Here is a 19,331-nt window from a genome sequence, read left to right as displayed (position 1 = left end):
AAAAAGCAAATACTGTACAGTGCTCTGTTAAATGTAAACGGCTACAAAAAAACGGGGGGAGAAAGTTTAAAAAAAAAAGATTTGACAAGGGTCACGGAGTCACCGGCTGATGCTCTGGAGCTACTCCATACGAAGCCAGTCAGGACTCTAAGGTAGGAAACTGATTCTGGGCTTGTTTCATTTAAATGAAGATGGTTAAAAGCAGCATTTTTCTTCTGCATAGTAAAGTTTCAGAGCTGTATTAAATCAATGTTCAATTGTGAACTTTTGAAAGAACAACCCTAACGTTTTGTTCAAAGTTATGAACAGCCTCCATTCCCGAGGCGTTCATATGAGGTTCTACTGTATTACCAATGAGTGCCAGCTGTGATTGGTGTTTTGGTGACATGGATCTGTTCCCTAAGTCCTGGAGCAGAGACCACCAGTCCACTGCAAACAACCAGCCATCAGATAGCGCTGCTTTCATTCACTGCTGCCCTCACTCGGCAGGGTCTGAACCAGCGGCACCACGTAGCCTCGTAAATGACCCTGATTGGAAGGACACTCTTGTCAACGTTGGTTGCCTTGTATTTGCTAGAGTGTCCTGAAGGATGGTTTGGGCTAAGCTGCCGACACCGGTGTCAGTGTCACAACGGAGCTGTCTGTGACCACGTCAGTGGGGCGTGCACTTGCAGCCCTGGCTGGAGCGGGACATTCTGTGAGCGTGGTGAGTACCCTGGTTTTGCTCTTTAAGGAGAGCTAAGGAACCTGTCATGTCTAATGAAGTCTCCATGTTACTGGGAATTGTGCAGGACCTCCTACTGGAAGTGTTGGCAAGAAGCACCCAGCAGAGCTGTGGGGATTATTGCACTGTCCCAGGCTGGCCCCAAAGTTTAATTCTGGAAATAACAGGTTCATACAAACAAGTGAATGATGGTGCATGTAAACAAGGAGCCTCCCTGTTTGCACATGCATGTGGGTATGTTCTGGCAGCATGAAGGCTATCTGATTTTTGCATGGTGCATGCATTTGAAAAGGGTAGCTCTGCACTTCCTGTTTCCCACTAAGATTGAAAGAGCCAACAAAAGTCTTCTCTCACCTTATCTCCAACCTGGTCAGATGCAAGGAACACCAATCTCACAGCAAGGTATCCCACTCCACGCGGGTTGGGTACTTTGTCAAAGGTCCCAGCTTTGGGGTATTTATCCAAATCAAGCTGATGAACGTTTGGAGAGTCCCATCTTCAGCTGTAAGTGCCTTGGGGCAGGGACCATCTTTGTCATTATGTGCTTGTCCAATGAGTTCCCCATCCTTGATTAGGGTCTTTAGGCTACCTCAATACTAATAGCCCATTACTGGTCCAAAGCTTCTAATTATGGTGGCTAAACCCCACAGCCTTAACATCCATCAATGTATTTGTAAAACAATTCACTAACCAAAAGCATCTGCAGTTTTGAACAATCCTCTGAGATTTGCCAAAGATTCAGACTGACACTAACATGTTTGTCTGCTCCCAAGGGAGATCACTGAAGAAGCAGATAATCCCCACGCACCACTTTTCCTCTTAGTCACAATCCTGGGCCAGTTTTGCTTTTCCAGCATGTCCCTAGTTCCACGCCTTGCAAACAGCCACCTGCAATAAGCACAGTAACGTGGGTTTTATACAGTGAAAACCAAATAATTGAAAAACTCCCTCCCGAGTTGAGTGAGACCTTGAAGAGGCCATTTCAGTTCAGACCAGGATTTTGCTGTACAGCTTTGAGCCCCATGGTTTTACGGTGGATACTGCAACACGCCCCCCTCCTTAGTGATGGCTAGAGGACAGCCCACTCACATTACGAAGGGAACACCAAGAGCTGGCAGCTGCTTTGACGACAGTTTTGTGTCGGGGGTGCAAGACGGGAAGGAGGTGAGTTTTAGTCTGCCAGCAACCACGCAGCCCTGGAAGGCAGAAGGGGAGCCCATTTCACAGCCAAAGGGAAGAGACCATTAGGCCCTGAGATGAGCGCTTGGCTATGTTCTCACTCCGATTGGAGCCCTAAATACACAAGAGAAAGGTCGAAGGGGGGATTTGTAGTTTTTATGGGACAGGAAATGTATCCCACCAATGAACCATGAAGTGAGTTCTCGCTACACAGGTGGGATAAACCATAGCACTGAATATGCAGGAACAAACATTCCTCCAGTCTTCCTGCCCAGTTTGTAATATGTCAGTACAAGAGTTTTACAGTATTGTTAACAGCTGCCAACCAAGGATCTCCAAACAGGTTATAAACAGGAATGAATGAAACCTCACCCCCTGCAACTTAGGGCTTGTCTACACAAACACTCTAGTTTGCAACACATGCAGTGTGAATCTGCCATACATTATTCCCATGTGGACCATGCTGACTCATACTAATAGTTCCTTCCTGTGCTTTGATCTACACCATTGCAAAGAGGGGTAGATAAAGTACACTAGGGAACTGTTCTTGCCCATCAGCAGAGTCCACACGCAGGCGAGTGCATGGTAGATTCACACCCCAGCTTGCTGTGAATTAAGTGTTTGTGTAGACAAGCCCACAGTATCGTTCTTATATCAATAGGGAAATGGAGGCACAGAGAGGATAAATGACTTCTCAAGATCTGAGGGTGAAATTCACCCATGCACAAAGAGCTAGCACAAGGTCCTCGCAACAAGACTTAAGTGGTAAATAGTCTTTGCATGGCTCACCCACAGATAGTGAGCTAGAGTGGGGAACAAAACCCAGAAATCTGGACTCCTAGTCCTCTGCTTTAACCAGTCAACACAGCTTAATTCTCAGATACTGTGTTGATTAATATAGTTATATTAATATAGAAAAATAAACTTGTTTGATAGGACAATCTGGGGCACTAACACAGGTGTCTCGAATAACCAGCCCTTGCTTTCTGTGGGACATGGCTCTCTTATGGCAGTACCCTGCAGTTCCAAGTTTGAATCCTGTCATGGTGCAAGGGTGTACATTTTTTATGAAGTTGCTACAAATCCATTTGCAAAGCACTTTATTAGCAGAATGAGCTATTGTATAATGTCCCTCTTTCCTTGGGAGATTTCCAGCCTTCTGCACACACCGACGATTATACAAACATTTCTGGACTTTTTCTGTTTTCCCAGCCTGTCCCGATGGATTTTATGGACTGGAGTGTCAGAAAACCTGCACATGTCTGAACGGAGCCCGCTGTGATCATGTGACAGGGCGCTGCACGTGTCCCGCCGGCTGGATTGGCCTTAACTGTAACCAGAGTAGGTGCCGAAGTTATACCATTAAATCTATCCCAATAGAGGATTCCCATTTGCAGACCACTAGTGCCTTTGAAGATGAACTTGGTCAGAGACAGCTTGCAGTCAATCATACAGTATCCTTGTTTCTTTGTCCTGGCACGTGATCCAAAGAGATTGGTGTCTGCATTTCTTTTGCTGCTTATTCCCACCTCTGTTGCTTTCATGCCACAGAAAGGAGTGTGATGTCAGGGAGGGAGTAAGCAGCAGGAGTTGATGGATGCTGATTGAGGAGTTAAACCCTGGGTGGCACTCCTGTCGGATGATACTACATGAGAACAGTAGCCCTTGAAAAGGGACGTACCAGGTACATAGATCAGCTTTGAAGGTGGGTTTTGCCCTTCCATCCAGAAGAACACCAAGTAATTTACAGACGATGGGCCAGATCTCAGGTGGTGTATATCAGCATAGCTTTACTGAAGTCAGTGAACCTGCTCTGATTTGCACCAGCTGAGGATCTGGCTCTATGTATAGGAATCCCATATTCAGTTGAAACTGCTGTGGAAGCTTAGATTGGCTAAAGGTAATTACTCCACCTGGATTTTGTCCAGGATGAAATTGTCACTCTAGTGAATATTTATCAAAGCTTTTCATGAGGTGCCAGCAGCTCTTTAGGAGCTTGTGCTAGTGAAACAAACATTAGGGAGGGGGGAAAAAAGGCTTCTTTCCTGTGTGACACACAAAGCTTTGCTGTTGCCTTCACATTGGTATGAAGAGTCAACGCAAGTGCTTGTGCCAAAATAATCAAAGACCCTGCTTCAGTCTTGCAGTGATGAAATCCTTCATTCTCAGAGCACTGCTGCAGTAGTAGGAAGGTGGGGTTTCAGACGTAGTTTGAAGGCAGGTCTCAGCACCAGGGTCTCCTGCGACATTGATGGCTTTCACCTTCAACGGATGCCTGCTGTTTCCACAGGTCTTTTCCACTTTTCATCTTCTCTCTCATTTCAGTTGTGCTCTTTATTGGATGCTGAGAACAGCTGTGCCAGCCAGGGAGGGTAAATTGACTCAGAAAAAATAAGCTCCCCTCTCCATGGCCCCCCCAGAGCGTAACCCTTTTCTATAACCCATGCCCATGGGAAGGTTTGGAAATGCTGAGTTAGCTTTTCTTATTTTTACATCTGCCTATTACTGCCAGATTTCAGCTAGGGCCAGATGTGGAAGTGCCAGAATGGGCAGTTCTTGTGCTGCATCTAGCCTGACTATAATCAGGAAATCCCAAAAGTCCCAGAGAAATCCTGTTCTTCAGTCTATAAAAGTGGGCTAGAAATCTTGCAAGAAGTTCAGAGACACTTTTGACCTGGATCTGAATCGTGCAGCATTTATCTGAAACAGACTCCCAATCTCAGGGAAATTTTGGGGGCAAATTTTGTCTATTTTGCAGTTTACCTCCAAAAGTTTTGAATGGCTCAGTCTCTGTGCCCATAACTGCAGATAGTAATGAGGTTTGGGGCATCTGTGAAAACAGCTTCCTAATGGATTACCTTCAAAATATCATGGAAAAATAACGTCCATATTTGTGAACTACAACCATATATACAATCTGACTGTTATTTTCTCATGATAGTGTAAACAAATTTTTTTTTAAACACACACACACACAACACACACACTTTTCATGAGCAGGCATAGCTGGCAGTTAACCTGACCTCCTTGTGACATTTTGGTTGGTGAGGTTGCGGGTTCGTCCCCTTTGTCTTCTCCCAAACAGCTGCATTTCTGAATCAGCAGTAAAAGTCTATGTAACTAATACCTGTTCCTTAGTTGTTGTGTCTACTTCTGTTTCCCTGCAGCTTGTAAGGATCACTGGTATGGAGAGAATTGCAGTCAGGCATGCAGCTGCTTTAATGATGCCACCTGTGACCATGTTAGTGGACAGTGTCTCTGTGCGGCTGGATGGACAGGAGCTACCTGCCAGCAGGGTAATACAACATGTGGTCATGTCCTATTCCAGACTGTCGTCTTCCTTGTTGTGGGGAAAAAATCAGCCATTGGAAAAAAAATTCCAAGTGTCTGTGTGAGCTGTAGTTTGAATCAGCCTGGCAGCTGGCTGTGTGGAGTGCTCTGGTGGCATGGTGATGAGCCTGGATCATGGTTCAAATCATCCCCACTTGTGCTGCACATGTTAACTCTCAGTAAGGGCATTCTGGCCTTGATCCAGCAAAGCACTTAGTCCCAAATCAGTGGGACTATACATGTGCTTACAGTTAAGCATGTGATTACGTGCTTTTTCTGGGTTCCTACAGCAGCTTAACATAATATAAGAACATAAGTACAGCCATACGGGGTCAACCCAATGGTCTAGCCCAGTATCCTGTCTTCCGACAGTGGCCGGTGCCAGATGCTTCAGAGGCAAGGAACAGAACAGGGCAATTTTGAATAATCCATCCTCTGTCATCCAGTCCCAGCTTCTGGCAGCTGGAGGTTTAGCATGCAGAATCAAGCCCTAAAGGAAATTTAGATAATGCAGATATAACCAGTTTTACTTGACTACTACGGTAAACGACAGAGAAGTTGTTCTTCTGCCAAGGCAACTGCGTCCATCCTATGGTTCTTTGGTAGTGAAATTTGGTAGCATTGTCCAGATGTGGAAGAGCAGGGTGTTCTGCAAGTCAAGATTGAAGTCACTGGCTGCCAACCTGTGGCACTAAATTCATACAACTCCCTTTAAAAGTAATGCAGTGTGTTCTGGACTAAACACTCTCCAAAGGCATCTGGTGGACCATTGAGTTGCTTAAATTTCAAGTCATCAAGTTACTGATCCCACAGCCTCCTTATGCAAGGCGCAGACATCCCAAGAAACAGGAGCACGTTCCACTGGATCCTGCAGTGATGTTGGGAGGCTCTATTTGTGACACCCCAGCTTGTTTCTATGGCAGCAGCGTGTGAAGTGGCAAGCACGGGGTTATGGACCTCACTGCAGGAGCAGGAAGGAGAAGAGAAATATCTTCACTAGCAACAAAGCTTTTGCATGAAAATACAGGCCAAGCATAGTTCAGCATCAAGGCTCTTTTCTTCCAAGTTTACTGTGTTATGAAAGACACCCCCCATCCCCCATCTGGCCTTTGGAAAAGCCAAGTTTATAGCAGCCTTGTGCCAAGCTGTGTTTAGATGGTGAGCCAAAACCACCTTCCTTGTTCCTATAAATCTCCAGTCTTCCAACTCACTTGCAGTGCCACATTTTATTGAGACCTTCTCTAGTGGGACACAGGATTCTAATACATTCCCTCAAACTCACTGTTTTGGGCTCCATGTGCCATTTCCCAGACTAGAGCTGAGGTTCCCAACCCCTTTTTTTGCTGCCCCCCATAAGAGTCACATTACAGGGCCTTCCAGGGCAAAAAGTGGCTCAACCAGGGGAGTGTGCAGCTCATACCTGGGTTGGCGGCAGGATTCGGTTGGCTCCATCCCTGGAGGTGTCCATGGCAGCGTGGCATGGAGTGGGCCAGTGTTCCTTGCCCTCCTCCCCCGCCCCACCTGGAGCCTCTCGCTCCTGCAGGCTCTGGCGGGTTTAAAATACACGGGATTGCAGCTGGCCAGGTGTCCAGGGCAGCAGGGGAGCCCCCAGCAGTGAGAGAGGGGAGGAGAGCAGCAGGCTGCTGCTGGGGCAGGGTGGGGCGGGGCTGAGTGGTCTGCAACCCCCCACCACCTCACGCCCTCTGGCAGACCTCATGCCACCATCACCGCCCCTGCCCACATATCCTGCCGTGTCTGTTGGTAGGTTCCCACCTGCCTGGCGAGCTTCGGAGGGGTCACTTGGTGTCATTGGAACCACTGCACTGGGACAGAGAGAGGGAGCCAGGCTTGTGTCTACACGTCTGTAGTTGGTGGGAGCTGGAGGTGATCCCTACTTAGCGCACACGGAATGGGAGGAAGCCTCAGGCAGGGCTCAGGAGGTCAAGGCACCACCAAATGGCTAAAGTGGGAGCTGTGGAGAAGCTCGCAGAGGGTGGGGAAAGCGTGGGAGAGAAGAGAGAGTTTACGGTACTGAGAAGATTTTCCATGCACGTGACTCCCTCACCTCTCTGCTGTTTCTCTCCCTCCCCTTCCCCACCCCAGGCCAGTCCCCTGTGACCTGACACCTCTTATATGCAAGTAAAAATGCAGAACCTTCCTGTGGACCCAGCTAGGCAGCCCTCAGGCATTACTGGATTGTGTTCTTGTTACTTATTTCTAGCGGTAGCAGCTCCATTTCATTTCTGTCTACTCCTAACCCCCACTGCCTCCCACGATACGACAGGCCTGATCTCTGCATTTTAAACCTAGTGTCGAGCTGCTTTCTGACTTTGGTCTTTGTCCTGATTTTTCCCCAAGCGTGTCCATATGGTTTCTATGGCACGAACTGCCACCAGCACTGCCTCTGTCGGAATGGCGGAAGGTGTGACCCCGTCACGGGGCACTGCACATGCCTAGAAGGATGGACTGGATTGGCTTGTGAGCTGGGTAAGCAACAGGAGTGGGAGCAGCCTTGTTAACCACGGGCTGTTGAAACCTGCAGAACGTTTGTTGCACGTTTAACCCTCTCCCAACAAGTTTTCCCTAATTTCACTTCAGTCATTTCATGCCCCAGGATGGCAAGAAAACGGTAATTTGGCTGCAGAAGGATAGCGGGGAGCATTGTTGAGGCTCAAGGAACACAGTTTGAGCCATTTTTTATATTAAAATATAATGAAAACGGGGCTACCACATTGCCAACAAAAAGCAGCAATGCAGCTTCGGAACATTTTGAGTTTGGTTCCTAATGGTTTTGATGCCTGGCGCAGCACGTGTCTGTGCTCTCTAATCTAATCTACGCTCAGTCAAGACTGCACCCAAGGGGAGGAAAACCAGTGGTCAATGGAGCCATAACTCCAGTCGCCAGTCTTAGAACAATCTGGTGATAACAGCAGGGTCATTAGCATTCTCCCTCTAGAGTATGTCTACACTGCAGCTGGGAATGTGCCTCCCAGCATGGGCAGACAGACGTGCACTAGCTTTGCTTGAGATAGAGCGCTAAAAAAGAGCAGTGTGAACACTGGAGCTCCCAGGAAGGTGAGGGCTAGCTGCCCAAGCTCAGACACAGGGATTTGGGCAGGCTCGAACTCAGGCAGCTAGCCCACGTCTCCACCGGAGCGCCAATGTCCACACTGCTATTTTTAGCATGCTAGCTCGAGCAAAGCTAGCACAAGTCTGTCTACTCAGGCTGGGGGCTGCTCCCAGATCTCGTGTAGACATATCCTTACTTTCTGTCCCCAAGGGGGAGTTGTGGGTTTGTATTTCTGCACTAAGATTCTATTGTGCTATTTCTAAAACCACTTCAGTCAACTCTCTGGCTTCCCCTAGAATGTGCGCAAGGACGGTATGGTGTGGATTGCCAGCAAGCCTGCGACTGCCACAACAGGGGGCTGTGTGACCGTCAGACAGGCCTCTGCATCTGCCGGGCTGGCTGGACTGGGCCGCAGTGCCAAAGCTGTAAGTGAAAGCCACAGGAGCCTACCAATGGTTGTAGCTTCTACTTACCTGCCAGGGCAAGGGAACAGATTTGGCTGGCCTGAGCCCTCCCTCAGATGGAACCTTTCTGAAGTTCAGGGAAGTGTAGTTACCTTGGTTTTTTTTTAAAAGGCTGCTTTTGATACAATGAGAAAAGCACAAGTCCTCTCTGCTGGAGGTAGCTGATAGTTTGCTTGGTGCATCTGTTGTAGGTGACAGGGCCCAACATTTGGCTTGCACAGCTTAAGAGAAAACAGGCCATGGTTTTAGCTTTGCGAACTCATTCTGCCGGGCGCTGTGCTCCCCTCAAGGTCTGAACAAAAGCAACGTTGCTGGTGCCGTTTCCTACGTGTACCCAGTGCGGTACGGTCACGAAAAGGCCACGTCCCTTCCCAGAGATCCCAAAGTGTCACCCTGCTCCCCGTGAAGTGAATGGCAAACCTGCAGGAGCAGACCCTGAATTAGACGGATACACAGCCTGCCCCTGATGGCAATGGAAGCAGATGGCAATGGAAGGCAAGGTGACGCTGAAATGTCATAGGAAAACCTCCACCTGACCCAAGACTTTAATAGCTTTATGCTGCTCCAGATCACCTTCCCTCCTCCCCCTTTCCAGCTTCTGAGCTTACTTGCTACTGGCACCGCTGTGCAGACCCAGAATGCCTGGCTTCTGTCCTAAGCCCCAGCAAGCTCTTAGGTCTGCCTTCCGCAGGCCTCATATTCAGCTTATCTACAGACTTTACTAAGTACCCTGGCAATCCCTTTGCTATTAGCTAGTGTTGAAAGGGGAGCCTCAGGGACTGGATCAAGTCCCAGAAGATCAGCAAAGGGGAGCCCCTCCCCTCCCAGAAGTCCCAGCAGCCACAGCAAATGTAGCCCACTGTGAAGGGGTTATTAGACTGAGGCTGGTAATCAGCTGAAGCCGTGGGCGTGAGTGACTTGTCTGCTGCAGTCATTCCCACCCTCAGCAGCATGGCTAGGAAAGGCCCTGACATTTACAAGGTGTTGACTGTGTCACTGTTTTGGTTCTGGGCTCTTATAGGTAATGTGGGGGTGTGGCTGCTTTGTTCCCTGGATCATTAGCAGGAAGCAGACTGTGGCCTGTAATATGATGTTGCTGGAACATTTCTTAATGTGGGACGAAGGTCAGGCAAGTTTCAAGAGCCGTTTGAGGCTTTGCAAAGCTGAGAAATCCTAATCTTCTCCTTCCCGAGTATCCCTTTCATGAGTATCCCTTTCATTGATGCACTCTCTGGCTGAGCTGTGTGTACATTACATTATGTGTAGCATTGTCCCGCTCCCTGTCAGCCTCTCTTCACACAGCAGGTCATTCCAGGGCTCTAGTAGCTTTTGTCATCTGTCTCTGAACCCCTTCTATATCTGCTTGATTTTTCACCCCCCATTGTGGGCATTCCATTGATCTGTATAAGGCAGCTCTGGGGGATTTCAGACTCCGATGAAAGCAAGATGTGCTCTTGTGAGGTATCCAACCTCATGGTTAGAAGAAAAGTATCTGAATTTTTGGATTCTGCTCTGAACGGAACCTTCAGAAGCTTCTGAGCCTTCTCCAAGCAGAATATCGAGTGTTCTGCTATGTGGCATTGAGCTCCTCTTGGGCCAGTGTGCGTGAGGGGCCAGAGCAGAATTCTGATGGTGCCAGTGAAATTTATTTTAGTGTTTTCCAGACCTGGATATGGTGTCATGATGCAAATTGCAACCAGCAACACCAGTATATGATTCTGCTTCGCCTTCCAATTAGAAAGTGCAGGAGAGAATTACCCACAGAAGCAAATGCTCAGTGGAAGATTCCAAATGTCTGCTCAGTTCCATAGCCTCCCTGCTTGTTACCCTCACTTATTTGCACTGGACCTTAGCCATCTGGTTATTGTGTCTGAGGAGAAAAGCAGAGAATGAGATCCGTGCCATGAAGAGGTTTGACTGGACCTGGCGCACCCTCAGTACAGCCTTGAGTACTGTAACGTGAAACACACATCTCACTTAACCGTCCACCATCTTTGGGGACTGGCAGGCACCATCCTTTTGGCTGGGTATTCAAGTCAGCCTCAAGGCACTTTACCAGATCACAGGTCCATGTCACTGTGTTATATAGAACTCTGCGCATGACCCTCCTCTAGTCAAGTTGTTGCTTTTCACAGGGCAGCTTGAAGCAAATGGTCATCATAACCAGAGTGATGATTTGCAGTGAAACTATTCAGGACTTTTTCTGTCTCACTGTAGGCAGAATTTCACTACATTGAGACCATTGTCTATATTGACATTAAGATTTAAAAAGCCCAGCAATGCCTATCTAACTTGCTAACTTGCCTTGCTAACTTACCCCATCGCCACCAAAAGTCAGAATCCTTTATTTGACTTCTTTTTAGGGGTTGTTTTTTAGAAAAGTTAGTTTTCAGAGTAACAGCCGTGTTAGTCTGTATTCGCAAAAACAAAAGGAGTACTTGTGGCACCTTAGAGACTAACCAATTTATTTGAGCATAAGCTTTCATGAGCTACAGCTCACTTCATCGGATGCACTTTCCACAGTATGCATCCGATGAAGTGAGCTGTAGCTCACGAAAGCTTATGCTCAAATAAATTGGTTAGAAAAGTTAGGTGTGCAAACGTGCACATACAATATATGCACAACCATGTCCCTAATCTATGCTTGCAGTTACCCCAATTGCATGTGCAAATTGGGTGAGTGCGTGGGCAAATGCACCTATTTTGTCATTTGCACATGCAGTTACTGAATTTGTGCACTCAGTCAAGTTGACTAGCTGTCAGTTAGGTGTGTAGCTTGTGCGTTTATGCAACTAACTTCTCTATAATTCAGACAATGACTCTCTTATCTGGTTTTCATCTGCCTTAAGAACCAGCCTCTCACTTCCTCATAGATGACAGGAGGAAAATGGCCCTGATGGTGATACTATCCTGGCCCCCCAGCTCCCACTAAATGGTGCCAGGAATAATGCTTCCAAAAACATTTGGTGCTGTTAGAGAGAGAGAGAGAGACTTTCACACCAGATTAGGAAGAAGAGAATGTTTGTGCAAAGAGCAGTTTGTCGGCTCACAACTTTCTTTCTTCCCCTCTTCCTGCCTGGCTCAGCTATTCTCCCCGCCTCAGCACGCACTTTCTCCCTGTCCCGGATTCTGCCAAAGTTTCTGACCTCATGGTCTGTTGTCTCAAAGGTAATGGTGATGTCACAAATCCAACCGCATGTGCCAAGGTCAGCCCTGACGTAGGTGTGTGCTACTCATGGGAGTTGGAACTGTTTAGGCCAAGGCTGAATTTGGCCCAACTGACCTTATGACCTCGCTTTATGAACAGAAGAATCAGAAAATCCCTCTCTTAGAAACAAGCAAAGATTGTTACGGAGAGTGGCAAGGAGATGCTGAGTCAATGGATTGCCCAGCGGACTGGCGATTTTGGGAGATGGAGCCTTTCCCCTGGTGCTCACTGGTTCACTCTTGCCCAGAGCAGTGGTGATGAACACGTTATCGTCTGGGGACTGTACAGTGGCCAGGGTCACATGAGTTTATTCCCAGTCAACAAGTTTCCCCTTTGACAAGTAAAGCAGCAGCACAGTTGGATCCCTTGTTGGTGGGCTCAGCCGAGAGGCCAAGGACTGACTGGGCTACAGAGATTAAATTCTCCTCTCACTCCTCAGCAGCCGTGGTACAGGGATCCTTTCAGGTCAGGGCTGAAGTGCTCCAGCCAAGCAGTGTTGGGAAGCTTGCCCAGCTGCTGCCCATGCTGTACCTCCTCTGGGGATGAACGAAGGGCTCCATTCTCCAGAGCTGTCAGGCTGGTACCTATCGCCACCACCAAAGAAAGGAAACTAGTCTGATCTATTTGATCCTGTTCCTAGTCTCGTTAGACCCAGCTCTGCAGACTGACAGACCCCATCTGACTTGTCAAACATGAAGTGAAACATAAAACTTCACCCCCTGACATGAGAACACGAGAGGGACATAAAATAAACGTTTGCAGTTCTTTGTGCCTGGAGAGCATAGTTTGAATTGCCCTGTGTAATGAAACCAGACCATGCCCGTATTCATTCTGTAGCACCCCTTTAACCCCCACCTCTCTGTACGTTGGAATCTCTGCAGCTTGCCCGGAGGGTACGTTCGGAGAGGACTGTGCAGAGCAGTGTGCCTGTGGGGCTGGAGTCTCATGCCACCACATCACTGGCACCTGTGACTGCCCCACAGGCTGGAGGGGCCAGCGCTGTGAGAAAGGTGAGAGAATCACGTCGCCTCTGCATCGTCTCTGCTGCTCAGGTATCCAGGCTGTTCTCGTTACATTTCAGCCTCAGGTGAAGTCACGGAGCCCTGGACGTTTTGGGAATGAGCCTGATTTCTCTAGAGTAACAGACGAAGTAGGACTAGATGGCTCAGGGGATGGGCAGTGGGCTATAGAAAGAGGCTTGTACCTCAGTTGCTGTAACAAATGCTGCCGGCTGGCTGATGTCAGAGTTCGAGCCCAGCTCGCTCCCCAGTAGACAGATAGCCACAGCATTATTGGCACTGCTAGGCACCAAGACATCTCAGCAGAGGCCCAGGACTAAGTGCGTCACAGAAACTGAACTCCCACTCACCTCTCTCACAGTCCCTCCAGGCCAAGGCAGCTTTGGGGAAGTTTGTGTGGCTGGTGCCCCACTGTACCTATTCAGTTAAGAGGACTGTTTTCTTGGCTTGTCAGTCTGGCATCTCTCAATGCACTAGACAGAGAAGTGTGCCAAGGAAAGGGGGCCTTGGGATGATTGGGGGAAGCAGCCAGACTTTGAGATTTGCTCACTTACGGAGACATCGGCTTCTTAGCAACTCCTTGGACAGAAGGTGCCCAGTTGGGACATGACGTGTCTTCAGCTCGCATCAGTGTTCAGTGGGGCATTTCTTTCACGTTTCCAGGAAGGCTACAACAATATTGCATTAAACCTTTAATTACACTTTATTTTGGGGCTATAAAATTCCTGCTAGTGCTGGGCACTAGGAAGAATTCGCAAACCTTTTGTCTTGATTTCTTTTCCCCACCTTGTTTCCTTCCTGCAGCCTGCCTGCCTGGTTCTTTTGGGAAGGAGTGTGCCAGCCGCTGCGACTGTTCCCCAGGAACGCCTTGCAACCATGTCACTGGCCAGTGTGGCTGCCCTCCAGGATTTATGGGCCATGGATGTGAACAATGTACGGAGGAGGGAACAGCCCTTCTACGGTTACTAGCAGAGTCCAGGGAACTAGACGGCTCAATCCATTACTACTAAAAAAAAAAATCAATGCGTTGCCAAATAGCAGCTCACACTTTGGCAGGCAGTGCATGCCCACATAATCATAACAGAGCAAAAGGAGCCAAGTAGGAAACCAGAGCAGTATATTCCATCCAAAGGATTAGCAATAAATCAGAGTAAGACAGAGCTCCTGTGGATATGAGCAAGTCTGGGAGAGACAGAGGCATGTGAGCACATTATTCAGTCTGTAAGTGTGTGTATTTCAGATCTCTCTGTGCATGTGTAGATGCATGATTGCAGAGGGCATCTAGTATCTGAAAATACTTCCAGTCCTCTTCAATCCCACTCCTTTGTGCATCCTAGCGGCTACCCCCATGCTCCTCACAACAGGATACGCCAGCGAGACTGGTTCCCATTTCCCCTTGCTTTGAGTGGCGGATGAAGACCATGCGCACTAAAGGCCATTCTAAATCATGGCTCTGGGTTTTGATACCAATAAGTCCTGCTCTATAGTGAAGTTCTAAAAATGACAATACATTAGGGAGTAGGGTTTGGGGGGAGACCATGAGCCCCCACAATAATGCTGTGGTATCTTCATCTTCTCTCTTCCTACAGCCTGTCTGGCAGGCACCTTTGGGCTGAACTGCGCTCAGGCTTGCCAGTGCCCAGAAGTGAACCAAGACTGTCATCCTGTCACTGGGGAGTGTATCTGTGCGCCTGGTTACCATGGAAGAAATTGCCAGCTAAGTGAGTTTGCTCTAACCTTTGTCTTCAGCATTGTCAGGGTTCATGTGACTTCACCTACAGCCTCTCTGTTGCATGGTAGCCAATCAGGGACTGTGTTCTTCATGCTGAGTGTTCCAAGGAGAGTCCATGGTCATGTATCAGGGCATAAGCTGATCATCTTGTGGGGTCAGGAAGGAAGTTTCTGGTAGCATTCACAATTCCCTGATCAGAGAAGAGGGGACTCCACCTTCCTCTGCAGGACTGGATACTAGTTATGGCCAGGAACTGAACTCCAGGAGCCTTGGGACAGCTCCAATATGGCACCTCCTGCATTCGGATTGGCTGTCATCCCAGGTTCCCACTGTGCTTTCCTTTCCCCTCACTCATGCAGCTTGAGATTTTAAAAAACATTTCCCAGGTTATGTCTTTGTGAACCTTGCCGGTAATGGGGAAAATGATTCTGCCCACACAGGCATTTTCTGTTCCCTTTGTTCCTCCGTCTGTCCCTGCATACTCATCCATCCATCCATCAACCCACACCCACACATGCACTCTCTCACCCCCATACACACACTTCCTCTTACTAATTAGTGAGTTTGTGCCACGAAAAACAATTTAATATACACAAGTGCCACATTCTGCCATTTCCCATCTAACCCATGGGCAAGCTGGCTACATAGTGTGATCAACAGAGAATTTTGTACTGTTGTTTTTCTCTAAGTGTAAAACTCCTTGGATCAGTTTCCCTCTGCCAAGAGCAAGGAGGGCTATTTAGAGATGCTTTCACCCTCATCCTTTTGACTGCGCAACTGGAGGAAGGGCGGGGATTGATGGGCACCTTATTGCAGCCCTCTTAAAATAATCTTCCCCCAATTTCATTTTTGCTCAAAGTTTTCTATGCAGTGTTTTTTAAAAATGTATTTTCACTGCACTAATAGCTTTTCCATTAGGAGCCTCCTTGAAAACCAGTGACTTAGCTGATTATTTTTTATAGTTCTATAAGATTTGGCTAATGCAAGATAAAATGTGGAATTCGGCCTGCTTTTGAGAAGCCAGTACCTTGGAGCTGTGAGCACTTCCCTGTGTTTTATGCTGTGCTTTGTGTCAGCAGGTGCTGGGAGGATGAAGGATAGCCTTGCGCTTTGATTATTTCTGTCACAATATGTGGGTTGTATCTAATCAAAACAGTCCACTCCATCATGCAGTCCATTAGGCAAGAACAGACCTGGCTTCCTGAATCTTCATCCTGCTGGTGTGCATGTCATGTCAGCTGGACCGGTTTCTCTGGCTCACCATGAGATCTTTGTTCAGATTAGTCAGGAAATCAGCAGCGTCTCACTCAAAATAGACAGGAAATGACCTTCTCCCACCTCCTCTCACTGAGTGAAGTGAATTGGGTGGTGTCACTGTCTGGCATATATTCATACCAACACCATTTACTCATCAGTGTCAATTGTTGTTTTATGAGCAAGTAAACCATGGTTAACAATGTCTCTACAAACGTTTATGTTGATGAGTAAATCGGCGGACCCCTTAGATTGCCATCATGCTACACACTATTTCGAATCATCTTACCTTGTCATCCGCGACCTAGTGTTTAAATATAAAGATTGGGGAGGAGACACTTGCATTGTGAATGTCCGTGCATATGCCACATGATCAGTGTCTGGGCTTTGTCATTTTTCTAAGCGTTGGGGTTTTTTTAAATTTCCCCCCAGGATGTTCAGCTGGTCGGTATGGCCCCAATTGTGAGCAGCAGTGTAAGTGCAAGAATCAAGGACACTGTGAGACCACCACAGGGACATGTCAGTGTCCCCCTGGGTACGTCGGAGCTGACTGCAGTATCGGTGAGTGTGCAGCTTCCTTTGCCGCCATGCACATGAATGAGATGCTGCCCTTCAAGAGAGGGCAGCAGTTGTGATGCAGGCCACAGTCTAAGAACATTGCAGGCAGATTTGAAGCAGCACATTTGTTTTCCAAGTCAAGCTTTGCAAAACATTACACTGAGTATCTTTCACTGCCTCGTTTAGAGACGTCTGTTAGCAGAGGAAGTGCGGGGAGTGAATTCTCAATTACTCCTGAAATGCATGGACCATTCTTTCTTCCTCTGACTCCCAGTGACTCCTGTTTTAGATGATTCACTGTCCAGAACTACAATAAAAGCAAAAATCCATAAGTTTGGGGTGTTTCTTACACTTGAAAGGTTTTAGACATTAAAGCGGAAGGGAGTCACATAGTAAATGTGCCACAAAACAGAATAATAAACCCCCTCTACACAATACTAATAATATCCTGAGCGTGGGACAATCCTGACAGCTTTGGTTCATCTTCTAAGAACAGATTCATGAAGCTTTTTCCTCTTGGGTTCCAGCAAAATGTTCTCTGTCAAAACCCCTGCAGGAGCAATGGTGACCCTGCCAAAAAGACCTTCGTGGAAGGGAATTTTCTTATTACTCATTGGGGGATGGGTGTTTTTTCTCCCAGCATTGTTATGGTTCTAATGATACATCAGCTAAACAAAGGGAAAGTGAATTGCTGCAAAAATTCAAGCTGTTGCCAAAATGGATTTTATCAGAGGGAGCTACAGCACCAGGTAGAAGTTTAAGATGATCATGGTGTGCAGCCAGAGAGATAATTTCATGCTTCCTAACTGTCAGGGTGGTTAAGCACTGGAATAAATTGCCTAGGGAGGTTGTGGAATCTCCATCATGGGAGATTTTTAAGAGCCGGTTGGACAAACACCTGTCAGAGATGGTCTAGATAATACTTATCTAGTCCAGTCCCTGCACTCATGGCAGGACTGACCTCTCAAGGTCCTTTCCAGTCCTCCGATTCAGGGCATGAATCGCTCAGCTGCAGTGTCAGGAAGGAAGTCTTTCTCCCAGGTACAACACTACACCATTGGCTGTGTGCACTACTTTTTCTTCCTCTGAATCACACAGGAGAGGAAAGAGCCTGTCCACTATTACAGCTCCCAAGTAACTGATTTAATTTCTTGCTTTTATTGAAATAGAATCGCTTTCTTGCTGGGGTTTTTTCTGCACCATAATTGCTCCCAGGTCTGGAAGTGCTGCATTAATCTGGCAGTTCACCCTTGCACCATCCCATTGATTGGCTCTGGAGCCTCCATTAAAATGCTTTCCTCCTCCACCAGAAGTGATCTGGATGACTCTTGTTTTTTCTCTACCAAATCAGACCTAAGATCACGCAGTTAGTGGCAGAGCCTTGAAAAGAACCCAAGAGTCCTGACTCCTTGTCTCAGAGCTCTAACCACCAGACACATTCCCCTCTAAGCCAAACCGAAGCCCTTCCTTTTCAGACTCATAGACTTCAAGGTCAGAAGGGACCATTATGATCATCTAGTCTGACCTCCTACACAGTGCAGGCCACAGAATCTCACCCACCCACTCCTGCAATAAACCTCTCACCTATGAGCTATTGAAGTTCTCAAATCGTGATTTAAAGACTTCAAGGTGCAGCGAATCCTCCAGCAAGTGCCCTGTGCCCCACAGCCTGCTTCTAAGCATGCGAATGTCACCATCTCTCATGGAAGTGAATCCTCTCTTAGGCTGCCCTGTTGGTCGCTATGGCAAGGACTGCACGCACCTGTGTTCCTGTGGAGAAGGAGCCACCTGTCACCATGTGACAGGCATCTGCATTTGTCCAGCAGGAAGAACTGGTCCCAGCTGTGAACACGGTAAACATTAACCATGGTGCCATTTAACCAAGACTGGGTATTTCACCACCGTGGTTGGAGAGGGCTGTAGGGTTGGGTACAGGCAAGGTACCCCCACCCCCATTGCTGTAGTGTCTGATCACACCCGGATTTGGGTTCCCACTCTCTCCTCCTTTGTCTTTTTCAGTCTGCCAGAAAAACCAGTATGGGGCAGGCTGTACGCAGACCTGCTCCTGTCAGAATGGAGGAATCTGCCATGCGGCCGACGGCTCCTGTTTGTGTGGGCTTGGGCGGACCGGGAAATTCTGCGAACTGGGTAAACCCCCCGGAGTGCTCCGGCCTGGCACCAGGCTGACAATCGTTAAACTAACAGAGTTTGTGTTTAGAATTGATGCCCTCTTTGCCGTAGCCACAGGCGTAGCTGCGCCCTCCCTCGCAGGGCGCCCTGTGAGGCATGGCCTGGCCACAGGTCACTGCAGCACAGGACGTACTTGCCTATGAGCCGTGTGCCAATTACTCTCTGGATGTGTTCCCCGCAGAATGCCCACCGGGGAAGTATGGCGCCAACTGCCAGCTGAACTGTGCGTGCCGGAATAATGGGATGTGTGACCAAGTGACGGGAGCCTGCCACTGCCGCAGAGGGCACTATGGGCACTTATGTGAGCAAAGTAAGTTCAGGCAGCAGAACTGCTGCTCCTTCTGCCCTCCGAGGCTGTGTTGTAAAGATGTTTAATGTGAGCACCAGGAGACATAAGGCAGAAGGGCCGAGCTGACGCACGTAGGGGCAGTTTCAACATCAGAGCAAGTGAGAGGCCCAGTGGCCGCCCCCCCCCCACTCACTCACTCTCTCTCTCCCCCCCCCCCCCCCTTACCCCCTCCAGGAGGTCCATCAAGTCTAGTATCCTGCCTCTGGCAGAGGCCAAAACCACAGGCATCAGCACACTGGAAGAATTCTTGGTAA

At 48.1% G+C, this 19,331-nt stretch overlaps 1 protein-coding gene across 1 annotated transcript in view; it reads left to right on the top strand.

Annotated features, from left to right (window-relative positions):
• The window catches only part of MEGF6 (multiple EGF like domains 6), a 246,097-nt gene that overhangs the window by 222,736 nt on the left and 4,030 nt on the right, over nucleotides 1-19,331 (top strand). The window contains exons 23-34 of the mRNA XM_077837239.1: nucleotides 578-706; nucleotides 3,116-3,244; nucleotides 5,071-5,199; nucleotides 7,592-7,720; nucleotides 8,600-8,728; nucleotides 12,857-12,985; nucleotides 13,799-13,927; nucleotides 14,584-14,715; nucleotides 16,413-16,541; nucleotides 18,263-18,391; nucleotides 18,558-18,686; nucleotides 18,910-19,038. Of these exons, the coding sequence (XP_077693365.1) occupies nucleotides 578-706; nucleotides 3,116-3,244; nucleotides 5,071-5,199; nucleotides 7,592-7,720; nucleotides 8,600-8,728; nucleotides 12,857-12,985; nucleotides 13,799-13,927; nucleotides 14,584-14,715; nucleotides 16,413-16,541; nucleotides 18,263-18,391; nucleotides 18,558-18,686; nucleotides 18,910-19,038 (1,551 nt within the window). The remainder of the gene's footprint in view (nucleotides 1-577; nucleotides 707-3,115; nucleotides 3,245-5,070; nucleotides 5,200-7,591; nucleotides 7,721-8,599; nucleotides 8,729-12,856; nucleotides 12,986-13,798; nucleotides 13,928-14,583; nucleotides 14,716-16,412; nucleotides 16,542-18,262; nucleotides 18,392-18,557; nucleotides 18,687-18,909; nucleotides 19,039-19,331) is intronic.

This window comes from Eretmochelys imbricata, chromosome 18, assembly GCF_965152235.1.
Source record: "Eretmochelys imbricata isolate rEreImb1 chromosome 18, rEreImb1.hap1, whole genome shotgun sequence".
Classification (NCBI taxonomy): Eukaryota; Metazoa; Chordata; order Testudines; family Cheloniidae; genus Eretmochelys; species Eretmochelys imbricata.
Note: the sequence above shows the minus strand (reverse complement) of the source record. Positions and strands in the feature narration are given on the sequence as shown.